Source organism: Pseudophryne corroboree, chromosome 3 (genome assembly GCF_028390025.1).
Source record: "Pseudophryne corroboree isolate aPseCor3 chromosome 3, aPseCor3.hap2, whole genome shotgun sequence".
Lineage (NCBI taxonomy): Eukaryota > Metazoa > Chordata > Amphibia > Anura > Myobatrachidae > Pseudophryne > Pseudophryne corroboree.
In genome coordinates, this window is record NC_086446.1 from 757,344,139 (window position 1) to 757,359,663 (window position 15,525).

Here is a 15,525-nt window from a genome sequence, read left to right on the forward strand (position 1 = left end):
CTGGCCCACAAGGGTACAGGGGAAACCACCGGTGGGCCCCACTGCCCGGGTGCCCCCACCTCCTCATGGAGGGATCAGGTTCCAGACTGTGCACTTGAATTATACATATATTACCTTATACTGCAGAAGACTATAGTGTACATTATCATGCATGCACTAGCAGTATTTACTATTTATATTTATCAAGGGGCCCAGGCTAGGCACTCTCTAATGGTTAGCCAGACCTCTATGGCAGCTGGCCACGCCCCTAAACATGGGCCCCATATCGCTGCATCCCCCTGGTGGGCCCTTCATGCCCCAGTCCAACACTGCGCAGTACTGTAATTCAGCGTGGCTATTTGGATACCGCCCTTAGCCCTCTATTGAAGTAATGATTGGGTGTATGTCTAGTTTGTATTTTAAGTCTTTGCACAGCGATTAAATAACCTATTGAAACGCCATCCTAGATTATCTTGTAAGGCTTGTATACTGCGACGACCGGATGAAATCAGCCAGAACTGCGGGAAGTACTTGCATTCAATTTGGTTTTCTCGCCTTTTTGAAATAGGTCTCTGGGCTAAATTTACTAAGTTTTGTTTTTGTTGTCATTTGGAAACTCAATTAATGGCGGTTTCCAGGTCTAACTGCTACAATTTACTAAGCAGCAGTTTTGGTGTCTAAACTGAATCCACTGTCAATCCTCAGCTGTTTCTAAATGACAATGCACCATAACATGTTTTATGTGCCAGCGGTTTCCATTGTAACCTCTGCAGGTTAGAAGCTATTCTGTTCCTATTCAATTAATGGTGATTTTATAGAAACATTCACCTGACATCATAGAAACAGACAGCTGGTTACTTTCACTTTGTTGGTCTCTGAGGAGTGTAAGTGGAGAAGGATAAAGGGCCTACAGTAATTTTGCGGCAGCGATCGCAGTCTGAAGCCCTTTGTGGAGTGTGCGCGTGCACCCTGGGAGCCCGGTGAGATGCTAACAGCATTTCAGGGCTGCGATCGCATCTGCCTGATTGACTGCCCGAGGCAGTCGCAAGGCGGGAGGGGGTGTGCCAACTGCGTTAGAATGTCATTGGCAGGGCGTGGTCCGGACAACGCAGGCGTGTCCGGACCATTGCGGCTGCGGCAGCTGTGTGACGTTACACGCAGTAGCTGTGACCCGGGACACGGCGAGTATCTGCCTGCCAGTGCAGCACAGGCAGGGAGCTACTCGCCAGGTGCGAAAGTATCACCGCTGTGTGATGCTTTTGCACCCTTGCGGTGGGGGAGGGGGGGTTTAGGGCCTGACGTGCGGGCGGACTAGCCCTGTGCTGGGCGTCCCCCCCGCATGTCTGAGTGACTGATCGTAGATGTGCTAAATTTGGCACATCTATGATCAGATCTGAATTACCCCCAAAGGTTTTTATAGGAAACATTAAGGAGAAAGCTATAAGGGGATTTGCTAATAAATTGTCTTATTTCTTCTGTATTTGTCTATTTGAGGTGTCATTTTCCATATAGTCTAAGTACTGTGTGTGATATATTTTGTGAGTACTGTATAGTGTTTATGGGTTCTGTCGAAAAGACGTCAGTTTTCTACTTTTTTTAGGTTGGAAGGGGTTCCGACCTATTCAATATAATCCCAAATTATACGACAAGTCGAGGAATTCGACTTGTCAAAAAGCACATGGATCAGTGTAATAGCTGCCGATCCGCGTGCTTCTGTCGAAAACGGGGCCAAAACCGACAGGTTTTGGTCCCCTTTTGGCTATCTCAATCTGACTTTAAAAACAGTCGGATTGAGATGAGGGGGGAGGGGGGGGAGCAGCGCTACAGCAGTGGCTATAGCAGCGTAGCTGGAGGATGTGTCACAGCCGCCGCTCATGGCAGTGACCACCCGGCTCCAGAAAGCAATACCTGCTGGAGCCGGGTGGATGCTGCCGTGAGCGGCGGCTGTGACACATCCTCCAGCTACGCTGCTCTAGCCGCTGCTCTCCCCCCGTCTCTGCTCCCACATATCAGTTCGACTTTTTTTAAAGTCGAATTGAGATGGCATTGAATAGCCCTTGTCTGATCCATTCCAACAAATGAATGTCAGAATGGATCTGACTTCAGTTGAATATACCCCATGGGGTCTATTCATGAAGCAGTGAAGTGTGGAGAAGTTGCCCATGGCAACCAATCAGCATTGAAGTAACATTTATAATTTGCATACTATACAATTGTATGGAGCAGCTGATTGGTTGCCATGGGCAACTTCTCCACAGGCTCACTTCTCCACACTTTTCACTGCTTCATGAATAGACCCCTATTTCTGTTAAAGACCAGTCATGTCTGGTGAGAGACCTCCTAATCCTCCATTGCCCAATTGGATGATATTTCTGTCCAATAAATTGTTGCCTGTCCAAATCAATTAATTTACCTGCTGTTTCAGCAAACGCGCCTGCCTAAGGCTAGTCATTTTTTTTTCTTTCTCTCCCCAGCGGGTCTTATGGTGTTCTCAAAACTGCTTCAAAAATCTGTGTTTTCTACTCTATTGTATTTTGTCTCTGGCCTAAATCAATGGTGCCTTGAAATTAATTTAAGTGTGCTTTCTAGACTGTTTTGTCCGATTGCATAACCGCCACAAAACCACCGGGTTTTACAATCCGCTGCTTAGTAATTTTTGGCCCATGTACAATTATTACTGGTGTTCATGCCATTCCAGCAGGTCTCCACAGAATCCTGTTTAGTGTCGGTACATAACTTGGCTTGTTATATTATATGCTGTGAAGGATAACCTAGTAAATCCTTTCTCTACTTATATCCCACATGTATTGCCTCAAAAGAAAGTGTTCTGGCAGACAGTAGTCTTTCTGTAGGATACAGCGCTCGTGGTGGTTCTGCTCCAGTTGAAACGGTCCGAACAAACTTTGCTGAGGCTTTCATGTGGCTTATGCTAAATCTTAAGTAAGTATAAACATTCCTGCACTCATATTAGGCCCAGATTTATCAAGCCTCGGAGAGTGATAAATAGCATGATGATAAAGAACCAGCCAATCAGCTCCTGTCATTTTTCAAACACTGCCTGTAACATGGCAGTTAGGAGCTGATTGGCTGGTACTTTATCACTCTCCAAGGCTTGATCAATAGGCCCCATGGAGTTCCATATTGGTCATCAAATTAATAGGGTTGGTTGTTTTCAAGACTATGCCAAGATCACATTGGCCAGTATGACCATTCTGTACCAGCATCACTGCCATGCCCTCCAGTCATTGGCTACAGCTGTTGTGTAGCTACAGGTGATAGCAAGCAATTCACATATAGGGGGAAAGCACCTAGCTGATGTTCAGGGTGCTCTGGTGGGGATCACCACCCTGGAGTAAGTGTGTGTGTGATGCTCACTTCGTGTGTCTGTAGGTGCTGTTGTACCGCCTGGTGCTTCTTTAGTTTCCACTATCTGTTGCACCATGTAAACTTGCACCAGCCCCCTATGGCAATGAGAATGGTCTCTTAAGTGAACAACTGAGCATCTCTTTATGCAGCCACTCCAGCAACACCCCTGCAACACTCTCTCATAAGACGGTCTGTCTGTATGCATCTGTTTAGACATTGCTGAGGAACACCCAACAGTTTTCCAAGAAGTGCCTGAAGTTCCTGAGTGTCTCCATCATCACGGCTCCTTTGTGTGTACGCGTCATGAGAGTTTTTGAGGATTTTTGAACACTTATAGCAACAACAAAAAGTGTACATCAGCAATGCGTGCAGCACTGAATCAGGCACATAAGTCCACATAAGTCTTCCGATTTGGGAAATATAAATGAGAACATCCTCCATTTCAATAACTTCAGATTAAATGTTAAAAATAGAATCTGTGTATGAAGAGCTTATAGTGTTTTGTGTTAAAATAAAAAATATATATTTATTATGATTTTTTTTTTTTTACTTGTCTCAGCACTGAGGGTCGTGGTTCCGTATCGGAGAAGGTGCCAGACACAATCACAAAGTGGCAAGGATCTGCGTTCTGTTTGTCCGATGAGGGTGGTTTTGGCATGACCAAATATCCAGCTAACTATACTACGTTCCTGCCCTTCTTCGTGGAGCTATCTCTGCCATATTCCTTCATCAGAGGAGAAACCTTGGTTCTTCCTGTTATTGTGCGCAACTACATGGATCAATGCGTCAAGGTGAGCAGTGGGTTCTGATGCCATGTTTGTGGTGTTTGGAACAAACAACCATGTTTCACAGCAGTTTTGGGGGCTATGGTTTTGCACTGGGCAACAGTGTACAACTCTAGTTGTTATAATGTATGTGGTCACCTGGAAAAACTGCATTTAGTGTTGTATGAAGAGATCACAAGAGCTTCACCGCTAAGTTCTATATGTGGGACCAACCGTCAGTCATACTTTGCAAGGGTATGTGGGATCAACAGTCCTACCTTGCAAGAGACCTGTCTTTCTTGCAACATTCAGGGGATCTTGCAGTGCACTTCTGTGTGCCTACAGCCTAATGTAATGTGGAACATGAAATAAAGTACCTAAATTTCCCCGCACCCTAGTATATAACTTATCTAGAGATTTGTCCTCGTACATCTAGCCTAAAAACGCCATGCAGCGTGACCGGCCTGCACCAGGCGACTGGTGCATCGTAGCGCGTTGTATACAGACTCAGAGACACGGTCACACACAGAAGTGTTGTATATTCAATTACTCAGAGCAGTTGGGTACAAAGACACCAGATGCTTACAGTCTCTCTTGGGACCTGGCGCACTGGGAGGGACAGTTTGGCACGACTGCACCAATGATGTATGAGGACACATCCGTAAATGTGTCAAACAGCAGTGTTTTAGGATAAAAAATGGGCAAGAACTTAAAGTGGAAATCCATCTTGGTGCTAGTAGAATTTACACGTTTTCGCTGCTATTAGATATGATCTTTTGTAGCCAATGCACAGAGCTAAATGGGCATTAAAGATCTGTCTGACTAGGCCAGTGGTTCTCATCACCCATGTTTTCCCAATAATCCAAGTTTTAGGTTCTGAGCTTACAGAACTGGTGGGATTTTGGCAAATTTTCTGCAAAATTTGAAAGCACCAATTACTATATAAAGCAGAACCAGCCTTGTAACGGCTTCTTTAATTTAGTGGCAAACTGCAATCCTGCCTTTTTCTGTAATCTTGGAACTAATAACATAACCCTCTATATTAGCGGTTCCCAACCTTTTTTTCTCTCCCATACCCCCTGGTTAGGTTTTTCATTTGAGTATCCCCTCGCCTCATATTCCTCCCCCCCCCCCCCCCCCCCCACCCACCGATCTGTCCACGCCAGAAAAGTTTTTGTTAGGTAGTAATGTTCTTAGGTTAGCTAAATAATCTAACCTAAGGCCCGATTTGATACAGTCATATGAGTGTTGGAAGGTATAATCCCCACACAGGTACAGATATAGCTACATGTGGTATCTGAGATATTGGACTAATATCTCCAGCTACCATCCACGTTATGATTTTTGTAAATGTTCAGTAAAGGATAAAGGTGAGAGCCTTTCAGTATACAGATATTTGATTGCATTAAAGTACACGCGAGAGCAATGTGGGGTAGTGATCACCTCACTTCAGGCAGCAGAATATTAGGGGACAGTTTGGGACAGCAGGGGAAAGGTAACTTTATTTGTATTTTGGAAAAGTAAAATATTTTACATTTCTATTCTATTCTTCCACGTTCTAAGAGTTCCTCCGTGGACAGCTCCTTCCTCCAGCAGTGGCTGCGTGACCCGGCGTCCTCCAAGCGTGACAGTGCATGCGTCGGGGGGACGCTGAAGAGAGGCTTCTTCTGCCATTACCGGCATTGTTTTAAAGTACCCCCGACCAGTCCGCAGCGTACCCCCTGGGGTACATGTACCACAGGTTGGGAACAGCTGCTCTATATGTTTCCTTTCTCTTCCTAAATGCGCCAGAGGCTGTAATCGCATTCCCTCTCTGAAGGGCGACGTCCTCCAACCTTTTCTCATCTTAATCACTGAGAGCAACTCTTACAGTACATAACTTCGGAAAGCTAGGAGGGGTGGTGTTCCCATCCCTACCTGTGCATGAACATGGTGGCAAAAAAGGCACACTTGTAGAGAAGTGTATGCAGGGGCTTGATTACCTAAAACTTTGTGGACCCCATAGCAACATCTTGAAGGTATTTCCAAGGCTTCTAGAGACACCTCTATCCACATCCGTTCAATTATCCCCTAGTTCATCGTATGTCATACAATGCCCCCATATCACATTAAGTCACACCATAATACCAGTTCATATTGTGGCCCCCCAAGTCACAGTAGGGCACACAGTCCCCTTGCTACTCGCCACTCCTCAATGTTCTTGGTGAGTTCCTGCTTAGCTCTTCGACATCATACATGTTGCACAAGATCCACTTCAAGGTTGGCAGAAAGAGCCTTTGAAACAATCTACAGCAGGGTCAGACTGGCCCATAGGTGTACAGGGGCAATCCCCAGGGGTGTCGTCCCCCACCCCATCCAAAATCTCCCCCCCCCCCTTGAGTTCATTAGCTTGGTCGCGCAGGATCTTGATGGATGAACTTAGGTGCTTGATATGTTTGCACGGAAACAACACAGAGGTTAGCCCTACTGCCAAAGTGGGTGTTCCTGTCACACTCTTGTCCCCTCCTTTTATAAAGGGTCCCTGTTCTTTGCAGGTCTCCTCTAATGGTTGGCCAAGTCCCTCTGTGGTGGCTGGCCAAACACCCTGATCTTGGGCCTCTACCACTGCATTTCCTGGTGGACCCTTCATTCCTCAGTCTGACACTGGTCGACAGACGACTCTCCATGGTCTAATGTACTAATTTAGTACATTCTATTAAACATACTATTATCATGGAAAGGCGTTTGTAGACTGATAGACATTCGGCATCCCTGTATTTAATACACAGCATAGAACACACTGCAGAAAGGGACAAAATCAAACCAGGTCCAGCGAGGTGCAGGAGAGGTGGGTCGCCCATGGCTCTGGCCCCATAGCAACAGCACCCCCTGCACCCAATGTAATTACGCCCCTGAGTGTATGGAAAATTCATAGTCTGTTGTTTTGACAATAACCCAAAGTGGTTTCGCTATTTATTACAGTTCTGATGCTGTTACTTTAGGACGTCTCCTCCTCTTACTGTATGTGAGTAATGTTTTGCCTTGCTGTTTTTTGATTAGGTCCAAGTGACCATGGAAAAGTCCAGCGCATTTACTGCGGAACTGAAGGGCGGAGAGCAGGGTGCCTGTATTTGCTCTAATGAAAGAGCCACGTATACCTGGGAAGTTCAAGCGAACAACATTGGTATGCCCAGGGACACAATACTTTATATTTTTAAATATAGAACATATAATTTCACGGTTTATATCAATCTCTAGATCATTCTGCCTTTTCCCCGCACAGGTGAGATCAATTTCACAGTGTCTGCTCAGACAACCCACATCGGTCAGACTTGCGATGGCCCTAATGACTCCTCCCAGTCGCCACGCAAGGACACTGTTGTGCAGAGCATTCTTGTGGAGGTGAGACCCTGTTGGTGGTAGTACTGTATGTGTACAGGGTGCGGGGTGTCTAATTCCACATTGTTCTAGGTCTAAATACAGCATCCGGTCTCTAGGTCGACAGTAACTAGGTCAACAATGTTTAGGTTGACCACTATTTGTCGACAGTAACTAGTTCGACAGGGTTTCAACGTCTACAGGGTCTCCAGGTCAAAAGGTCGACATGATCTTTTCACTTTTTTTTTCTTTTTTTGATCCACGCGGACTACGATTGGGAATAGTATCCTTTGCCGCGTGCAATGGGACACGGTGCACTAATTGGGGTTCCCGGTCACACTATGGAGAAAACAACAACAAAAAAACATGAAAAACTCATGTTGACCTTTTGACCTATCGACCTAGACCCTGTCGACCACACCCCTAAATACATGAGACCGGTTTTATTTGTATTGTGGCAACTTGTAAACTGGTGTACAGTAGGTTGTCGGATCTCTCTGAAAACTGATTTAAGCCATATTAAGTGTATAAAAGTGCAAGCCCAGAAGGCTTAAAGCAACTTATTACTGTAACATGCAATGTAAGTATCCCGCAGTGCCATCTACTGGTCACAAGTTATACAGCAAGGGCATTCACCCTCCTATACCCTAAGAAGTATGTATTATATAAACTCTGGCAGCATGGGCACATCTATAATAGTGGTGCACACTGGCCCCCTGCATCAAAATTATAACCAATAAATGCTTGAAATATCTCACTTTGCATGTAATGAGTCTATATAATATATTAGTTTCCCTTTTTAAGTTGAATTACTGAAATAAATGAAATTTTGCACGATATTCTAATTTTCTGAGTTTCACCTGTATGTAAAGCACATATGGTGGAAATTCATTTGTAACAAATGGGAAAGGCATAGTTGCCTACCCTCCCTCATTCTGCAGGAGACTCCCTGAAATAGTAGCAATCTCCCTCACTCCCTGAATACTGTAGTCCAGTGTGTTTCAACCACTGTGCCGTGGCACACTAGTGTGCCCTGAGCAGTCTCCAGTTGTGCCGCCATAGAAGCATAGCCCGGCCCGTCAGGGTTTTGCCGCTACTGAGGCCATGGAACAATCAATACTGGTGGGTTTAGTGGTTGCAGAGCCAGTTCTAATTTTGGGCCCGGGAAGTGTTGGGCTCTTATGGCTTACTCCGATGTGGCTCAGGCGTTACCTATGGAGAAGCTGTGACATGACATCCTAGGACATGCAACTGCACCATGCATCACCATTATATTTTAATGTGCCTTGGCAATATTTAATGTTGTTTAGTGTGCCGCGAGTTGTAAATCGAAGAATTGTATGTACATTTTAGGTACCTTTCAACATGATGCGCGGGCAATCCGGTCAAAATTCACGTCTCAAGATAGTATGTGCTGTACTTAATAATTATCGAATCGCAGTGCGATCTCAGGTGTTTTTAAAAACACATGCTATATATCGCACTGCGATGGGCACCAGACTCTGGCCGCTCCCACTCAGCGGTGACATGCTCATCATGTGATTACCATGCGATCTATCGCATGGTGATCACTTTGGCAGTTCTGGTGCAATTTCATCGCACCTGAACTGCCGGTGCTATGCCCTGCGACGCGACAAAGTGTGCGGGGACCTTTACATTCTTGGGAAAATGAAAAAGTCAGAGATACATACATTGAAATGGGCTTATCAGTGCCATGTCCCTGCATTGGTTATAAAGCACAATGATCCCTATGGCTACATATATTTTAAATAAGGTTTCCCGTGGCCACTTACAGTATATGGAACCTCTTGTAATACACAATACACAAAGAATTCCTGAAAATTATCACTGTCTTTTCATTAACAAGTAGATCTTACAAATTTTGGGGCTCATTTACATATGGATGTAAGTCATGTTTATGACAAGCCTCTCAGATGTAGCAGTACACATCCGTGCTGATAGGTGTTACTTTCACATCTCCCTGAAATGCTTTTTCAAAAGTAGGCAAGTATGGGGAAAGGGTTCAAGTCTTTTTATTACAGGTATAATCACATATTAAAGATGTCTTACGCTGGGTACACATTAAGCCGACTGATTGGCCATCCGTCATCCGAAAGTACATACACACTTACCAGTCGCCGGCCCGATGTGCTTTGCTTGAAGTAACAACTGGGCGGCCATTTACATATACCCGCCCAGTTGTGCGGTCAGTTACCGGCGGCCTCGGCAGACCTCCCGAACACTCGGCACGATGCGCAGATGTATTTCTGCAGACAAACTGGACATTGGCTGTGATGTCAATACAGACATATCGGACTTACACACCCGCCGACGCACCCACGATATATCAGCCGTTCAATTGAATATCCGATGTAACGGCCAGTGTGTACCCAGCATTAAGGATCTGGCCTCAGTTTTTAATAAGCTGAGTTAGGAGCAGATTGGCTGGTGCAACTTATCATTCACAGTGAAATTTATCACTCATTAATAAATAAGGGCATAAACTTGAAGAAGTCTGAGGGACTGTATGTGGCGTGTCCTCACTATGGGATAAGTAATCTTTCTTTCTCTCTCCTTTACAAGCCTGAAGGTATCCGGAGAGAGCTGACTCTGAGCAATCTAGTGCTGGCGCAAAGTAAGTGTGAAAGAAAAAAAAAAAAAAAAAATATATATATATATATATCTTTCTCACCAGATAAAACTAATGTCTAATTCTCGGTCATTGTGGCGGTGCTCTGTTATGTGTGTGGGGGCCGGGGTGTGTTTGGTGGCATCCCCTCACTCATACACACACTAAGGAAGTCAATACGAAAGTCCTTACGTTGCTGATTCGTTCATGTAGTGTGTGACTGTGTCTTTCCTCCGTCTTCTTGTATTACAGGCAAAAACCATCGGATACCCGTCAGTATAAGTCTACCAGAGAACGTGGTGCCCGACTCACCGTCTGCTGCTGTTACTGCTAGTGGTGAGTGGCTGCTGTAAAACCATCATTTTGCATCATCCATTTTTAGAGCAAACTTACGTGTTATTGGGAGACAAAACCTCTTCTCAAAATTCACCATGGCCCCAATTTATCAAGCCTTGGAGAGTGAGAAATAGCATAGTGATAAAGTACCAACCAATCAGCTCCTAACTGCTATGCCACAGGCTGTGTTTAAAAAATGACAGTTAGGAGCTGATTGGCTGGTACTTTATCACCGTGCTAATTATCACTCTCCAAGGCTCGATAAATCAGGGCCATTATCATTTTACTTGTGTTTGTGGATCTCTGTCTTTGGCTGTTTCGATCTTTACCTGAGTGGTATGATCTGTCTCGAAGTCCTCACAGGATTTTAGAACTTTTATTCTATTCCAGACTTCTGCTTTTGACATTAAGGGGCTTATTTATCAACTAGTTATAACTCATTGGCTGGAGCACCATTTATCACTCACAATCCGCTCCTAACGGTCATTTTTCAAACACATGACAGTTGGGAGCGGAACACATGACTGTTGAGAGCTGATTGGCTGGAGCACCACTTATCATACATAATGAGTTTTAGCACTAGTTGATAGATGGGCCTCTAAAGTCTCAATTTTCTGTCCCAAAAACCTTAATCTTTCATCTGCCAAACTTTACAAATACTCCAACCTCTAGCATCTCTCACACTTACCACCACTGGCGTTTCTATAATGGGTGCAATGTGTGGGGTGCAGGGGTCCAGGGGGGGGGGGCCCACACTGCCCACATGTTTTACTACTCACCTGTCAGGAGTCCCACGTTGGGCGTTGCAGCCACGACAAAAATCACAGCCAAAATGGCCGCCGCACAATAGTGAAATTAGTCTCTGGAAGATGGCAGTCCTGTTTGTTTATATACTGTATCACTCTGCTGTCGGATTTTTTTGGCTGTTGCACATTGGGTACCATAAGAATACTGTAGCTCTTGTGCTCTGGGTAAACGTAGATTACAGATGCAGGAATCTGACCACAATGTTTCACGATTCTCTTCCCCGAAATCTCGGACTCCATTGACGTCTTGTGTTTTTTTGTTTTGTTTTTCTTACAGGCGATATGTTTGCTCTCTCATTACAAAACCTCCAGGATATGGTCCAAAAGCCTCATGGATGTGCAGAACAGAATCTTGCCCTGGTGGCCCCCATTCCGGCTGTGCTGGATTACCTCAACACCACAAACCAGCTAACGGATAAGATACTGGAGAAGGCAAAGGGTTACATGTCTGAGGGTGAGCTGAGTGCGAATGTCAAAGGCGATAGTAGTCTACCCATAGAGAGATATTATCAAATAATAGGCTTTCCTCAAATGGTGGAGTCAGTTGGAGATTAAAGACTTCTAAACCGTCATGCCAGGGGTGTGGCCTGTGGACACGTTTCATTTAAAAAAAAAAAAAAAATCCTCTGTACAAAGTTTTTGGATAAAATGGTAACTCCCAATAGGACTGGATGATATTTGACACTAATACCCCTTTTCCACTAGAAGTTGCGGGTCTGACCAGGAATTTGGAACACGGTTCCAAGTCAGGTCATACCTGAGATGGACCCCTTTTCCACAACGGCGCCGACCCGGAATATCCCGGGTCGGCTCCGTTTACACTGCACCCAGGTGCAGTGTCTTCTGGCCGGCGCTTGGAGATGACGTCATCTCCAAGCGCCAGAAAACTGTCAGATCGGGACCCTCGGGGCATGGCCTCAGTCCCGTTAGGCCAGAGGTTCTCAAACTTGGTCCTCGTGGGCCCACACAGTGCATGTTTTGCAGGTAACCCAGCAGGTGCACAGGTGTATTAATTACTCACTGACACATTTTAAAAGGTCCACAGGTGGAGCTAATTATTTCACTTGTGATTCTATGAGGAGACTTGCAAAACATGCACTGTGTGGGCCCCCGAGGACCGAGTTCGAGAACCTCTGCGTTAGGCCATGCCCCCCAATTTGATGCTGCCCACCATCACGCTGGGGGCAAGCCCAGCACTCTGGAAGCTGCTGGGCTGCCCCCAGCCTCCGACACACACTGTCCCGGCCAGCTCTGCTGTCTGCATAGCAGGACAGACAGCAGTGCTGACCGCATGCTCTGTCCCCCCCAAACCTCTCGGGTCGGATGACACGGGTAACCCGTTTACACTAGACCCTTACCTGGGTCATTCCCGAGTCCAACCTAGGTAGATACCCGGGTAGGATTCCTGGGTCACTTGACCCAGATATTTTCTGAGGGAGCCGTTTCCACCGCCAAAATCCGGGTCGATGCGCACCCCTGTGCAAAAACCCAGGTTTTCGAGCTAGTGGAAAAGGGGTACAAGTAAAATGCACTAATAGGACAAAATGATTTAGGACCTGAGCAACATCTAACCGTATCAGTAATGGAGACCTATGTGCCGGAAGGTGTGGTTAAGTGCAAAATATTTTTCAATTAAACGCCTTCAATGGTTCATGTAATGCACACATTGCGGAGACTTCCTGTGACATTATGTGTAGCGCTGTCTATAGGAAGCATGTTCTTGCACAGTTGGCCAGTCCAGATGCATTCCCATGATATGGCCTTGCTAGAAAATAAGATTAATACTGTATTTCCTTGTGGTCTTCTCTTTTCTAGGGTATTATCGTCTGCTTTCCTTTTCCAATGGTCCCTCCTTTAATCTATTCAGGAATATGGGAAGAGAAGGGAATACATGGTAAGAGCAGAAGTGTGTAAAAGTTTGCAGTGGTCTAAGGAAGTAGATTTTTTTTTTTTTTGGGGGGGGGGGGGGGGTGATATGGGGCATTGCTTGCCTGGGTAGGTTACAGGTTACACTCTAGGACGGAGTAACAAAGTTCTGATATAAGGAAAGGAGCTATATCAATGTAGGTTCCAGGGTCCTATATCTATTGAGCAATTCTGTCCTTAAAAAATTTGGAAACTAGGCATACCTTTCAAAATGTACAAAAATGGTAGATAGGAGATCTTCTGCTATCCTGTCGCCAGCCAGGGCCACAGCCGTCCCCATAGTGCGAATTTTGCCTGCATGAGCCAACGCCAAATTCAGATGGCGTTTGCCCATTTCTTACAACGGCGAGGGCGAGCCCATCTACCTATAAAATTGCCCCCAACAGCCACTTTCAGGCCCATCAGCCTATTGGTTTATCAGGCTCTGCTTGCTGGAGGAGACACAGAAACACAGAAGTATAGTTGTCCAAAAGTGCAATCTGTTCAGACTTCTGCTTGGGTATTATGCAGGTGTAGACTGCTATGCAAGGACCATACACCTACCCGCTCTTAGGTGATTTTAATTAATGTATGTTCATTTCAAGGCTACACATTAGAATGGGAACTATGAAAGGTAAATCCTGGATACATTTCTTGATTTGTCAGTATTCAGGATGTTAGGGACCCACCTGATAAAGGTTCATCTTGCCGTGGTAGGTGGGCTTGCACTTTATACAAACATATACTACTACAAAGCCTTATTATAACTCCATGTTGGATTGTAGAGTTTATTATTATAATTCTGATTATTAGTATTTTTAGTGTGCACCTGCATTTTTCTTCTGCATGGCAGTTTATAGAAGAGCCAAGATTGGTCAGACAGTCACAGCATACTCTAAAACAAAGTTGGAACACAAGGGGCCCAGGGCACATGTCTTTTGTTCTCCCCCCTTTATCTGGCTCTGAACTGTAGGGTTCTTCAGCGGCAGAAAATCTGCTGTGTATAGAGAAATCTCTCCGTGACCATGAACTCGTTTTTTTTTTCATTTTATTTTATACTTTTTTTTTATTCTGATATTTCACTAGAAATGTTACATATTTACCTAGTCGCTCTTTCATTATAGCAATTTGTACTTTTAGTGTTATGTTCACTGTACTATGCTTAGGGTTGGTTACTTCGCACACCCAAGGCTGTAATGTATGCTAAGAGGTTTTGTTCCTTCTACAGGCTGACTGCTTTTGCGTTGAGGGTGCTTAATCTAATTAAAAAATACGTTTACATTGATGAGACAAAACCACCGCAAATGCTCATCTGGTTGGGGAACACTCAACGTCTTGACAATGGCTGCTTTAAAGCCCGTGGGAATGTCTTTGCGATGGAGGTGAGTGGCCCTAATAGAAAGTTCTACACTGAATAAACCCCATCTATGTTCTAGCACCTGATATGATTGATTTTTTATTTTTTTCCCATAAATAGTTATTTTATGTACTAAAAAAGCCTAGTACATAAAATAAAGACTCAACAAGCAAAAGAAGCATAAATGCAATGATAAAACAAACAAAAAAAAAGGAAATAAACCTAACGTGTGCTATGTAATCGGTTCCAATTTCAGCCTTATAATGGATTACCGCTTAAAATTTAGCAGCAGTGTGTCTGAAATCCTATTGGTTCCAGGAAAGCCGAACCCTTTAAGTAACCGCCAATATGTAGGTGTCCTTTTAATAAACCTCCCACTTTGTCTGATGGGCCCTGTATGGCTACAATTATATTTTATGATTACCAATCTGGCTGCTTTAGACCAAATGGAAAATCCTAGCGTGAGCGCCAATTTCCCACCAGCTTTTTTTTAAGCTGAACTTGACCTAGTCCCAAACATTTCCTTGTGGCATACGTATGCAGCAGGCTGCAGTATGTGCATCATGGGGACTGTATTTGAGGAAGGGGTGCACAATCATGTGACTAGACTCGTCTTGTGGTTTAAAATAAAAGCTAAAATGTGTATTCTATTTTTAAACAGGAATCGGACAATGATCTTTATACCACAGCTTACATGGCGATCACCCTCCTGGAAACGGAGTACAGCATAGGAGTAAGTAACTTATTCCATTATAAGAAATCAGAACATATATAAAAGGTTCACAAAGCTCATTGTGTACTTCTCATCTCAGTTCCTTTACACTCCTCCTTTCATCGTTCTGCAATAGAACAATTATTGCTGTCCCGTACCCCTCAGATGACTAAAATTTCACCAGAGGCTGAAGAAGGAAGGGTATATAGATGTATGTCCTGGTGTCTCCTCCCCCTTCTTCCCCCTACCCCTTCGTCCCCCTCTAGTTTGACATTGATCAAAGTGTGGATGTTACCCTTGCCAAGATAAGTACA

The 15,525-nt window shown here is 44.7% G+C and overlaps 1 protein-coding gene across 1 annotated transcript in view; it reads left to right on the forward strand.

Annotated features, from left to right (window-relative positions):
• Nucleotides 1-15,525, forward strand: part of LOC135056792 (ovostatin-like) — an 83,199-nt gene that overhangs the window by 46,425 nt on the left and 21,249 nt on the right. The window contains exons 19-28 of the mRNA XM_063962387.1: nt 2,799-2,919; nt 3,905-4,136; nt 7,149-7,272; nt 7,372-7,490; nt 10,050-10,101; nt 10,348-10,431; nt 11,515-11,691; nt 13,053-13,131; nt 14,371-14,524; nt 15,161-15,232. Of these exons, the coding sequence (XP_063818457.1) occupies nt 2,799-2,919; nt 3,905-4,136; nt 7,149-7,272; nt 7,372-7,490; nt 10,050-10,101; nt 10,348-10,431; nt 11,515-11,691; nt 13,053-13,131; nt 14,371-14,524; nt 15,161-15,232 (1,214 nt within the window). The remainder of the gene's footprint in view (nt 1-2,798; nt 2,920-3,904; nt 4,137-7,148; nt 7,273-7,371; nt 7,491-10,049; nt 10,102-10,347; nt 10,432-11,514; nt 11,692-13,052; nt 13,132-14,370; nt 14,525-15,160; nt 15,233-15,525) is intronic.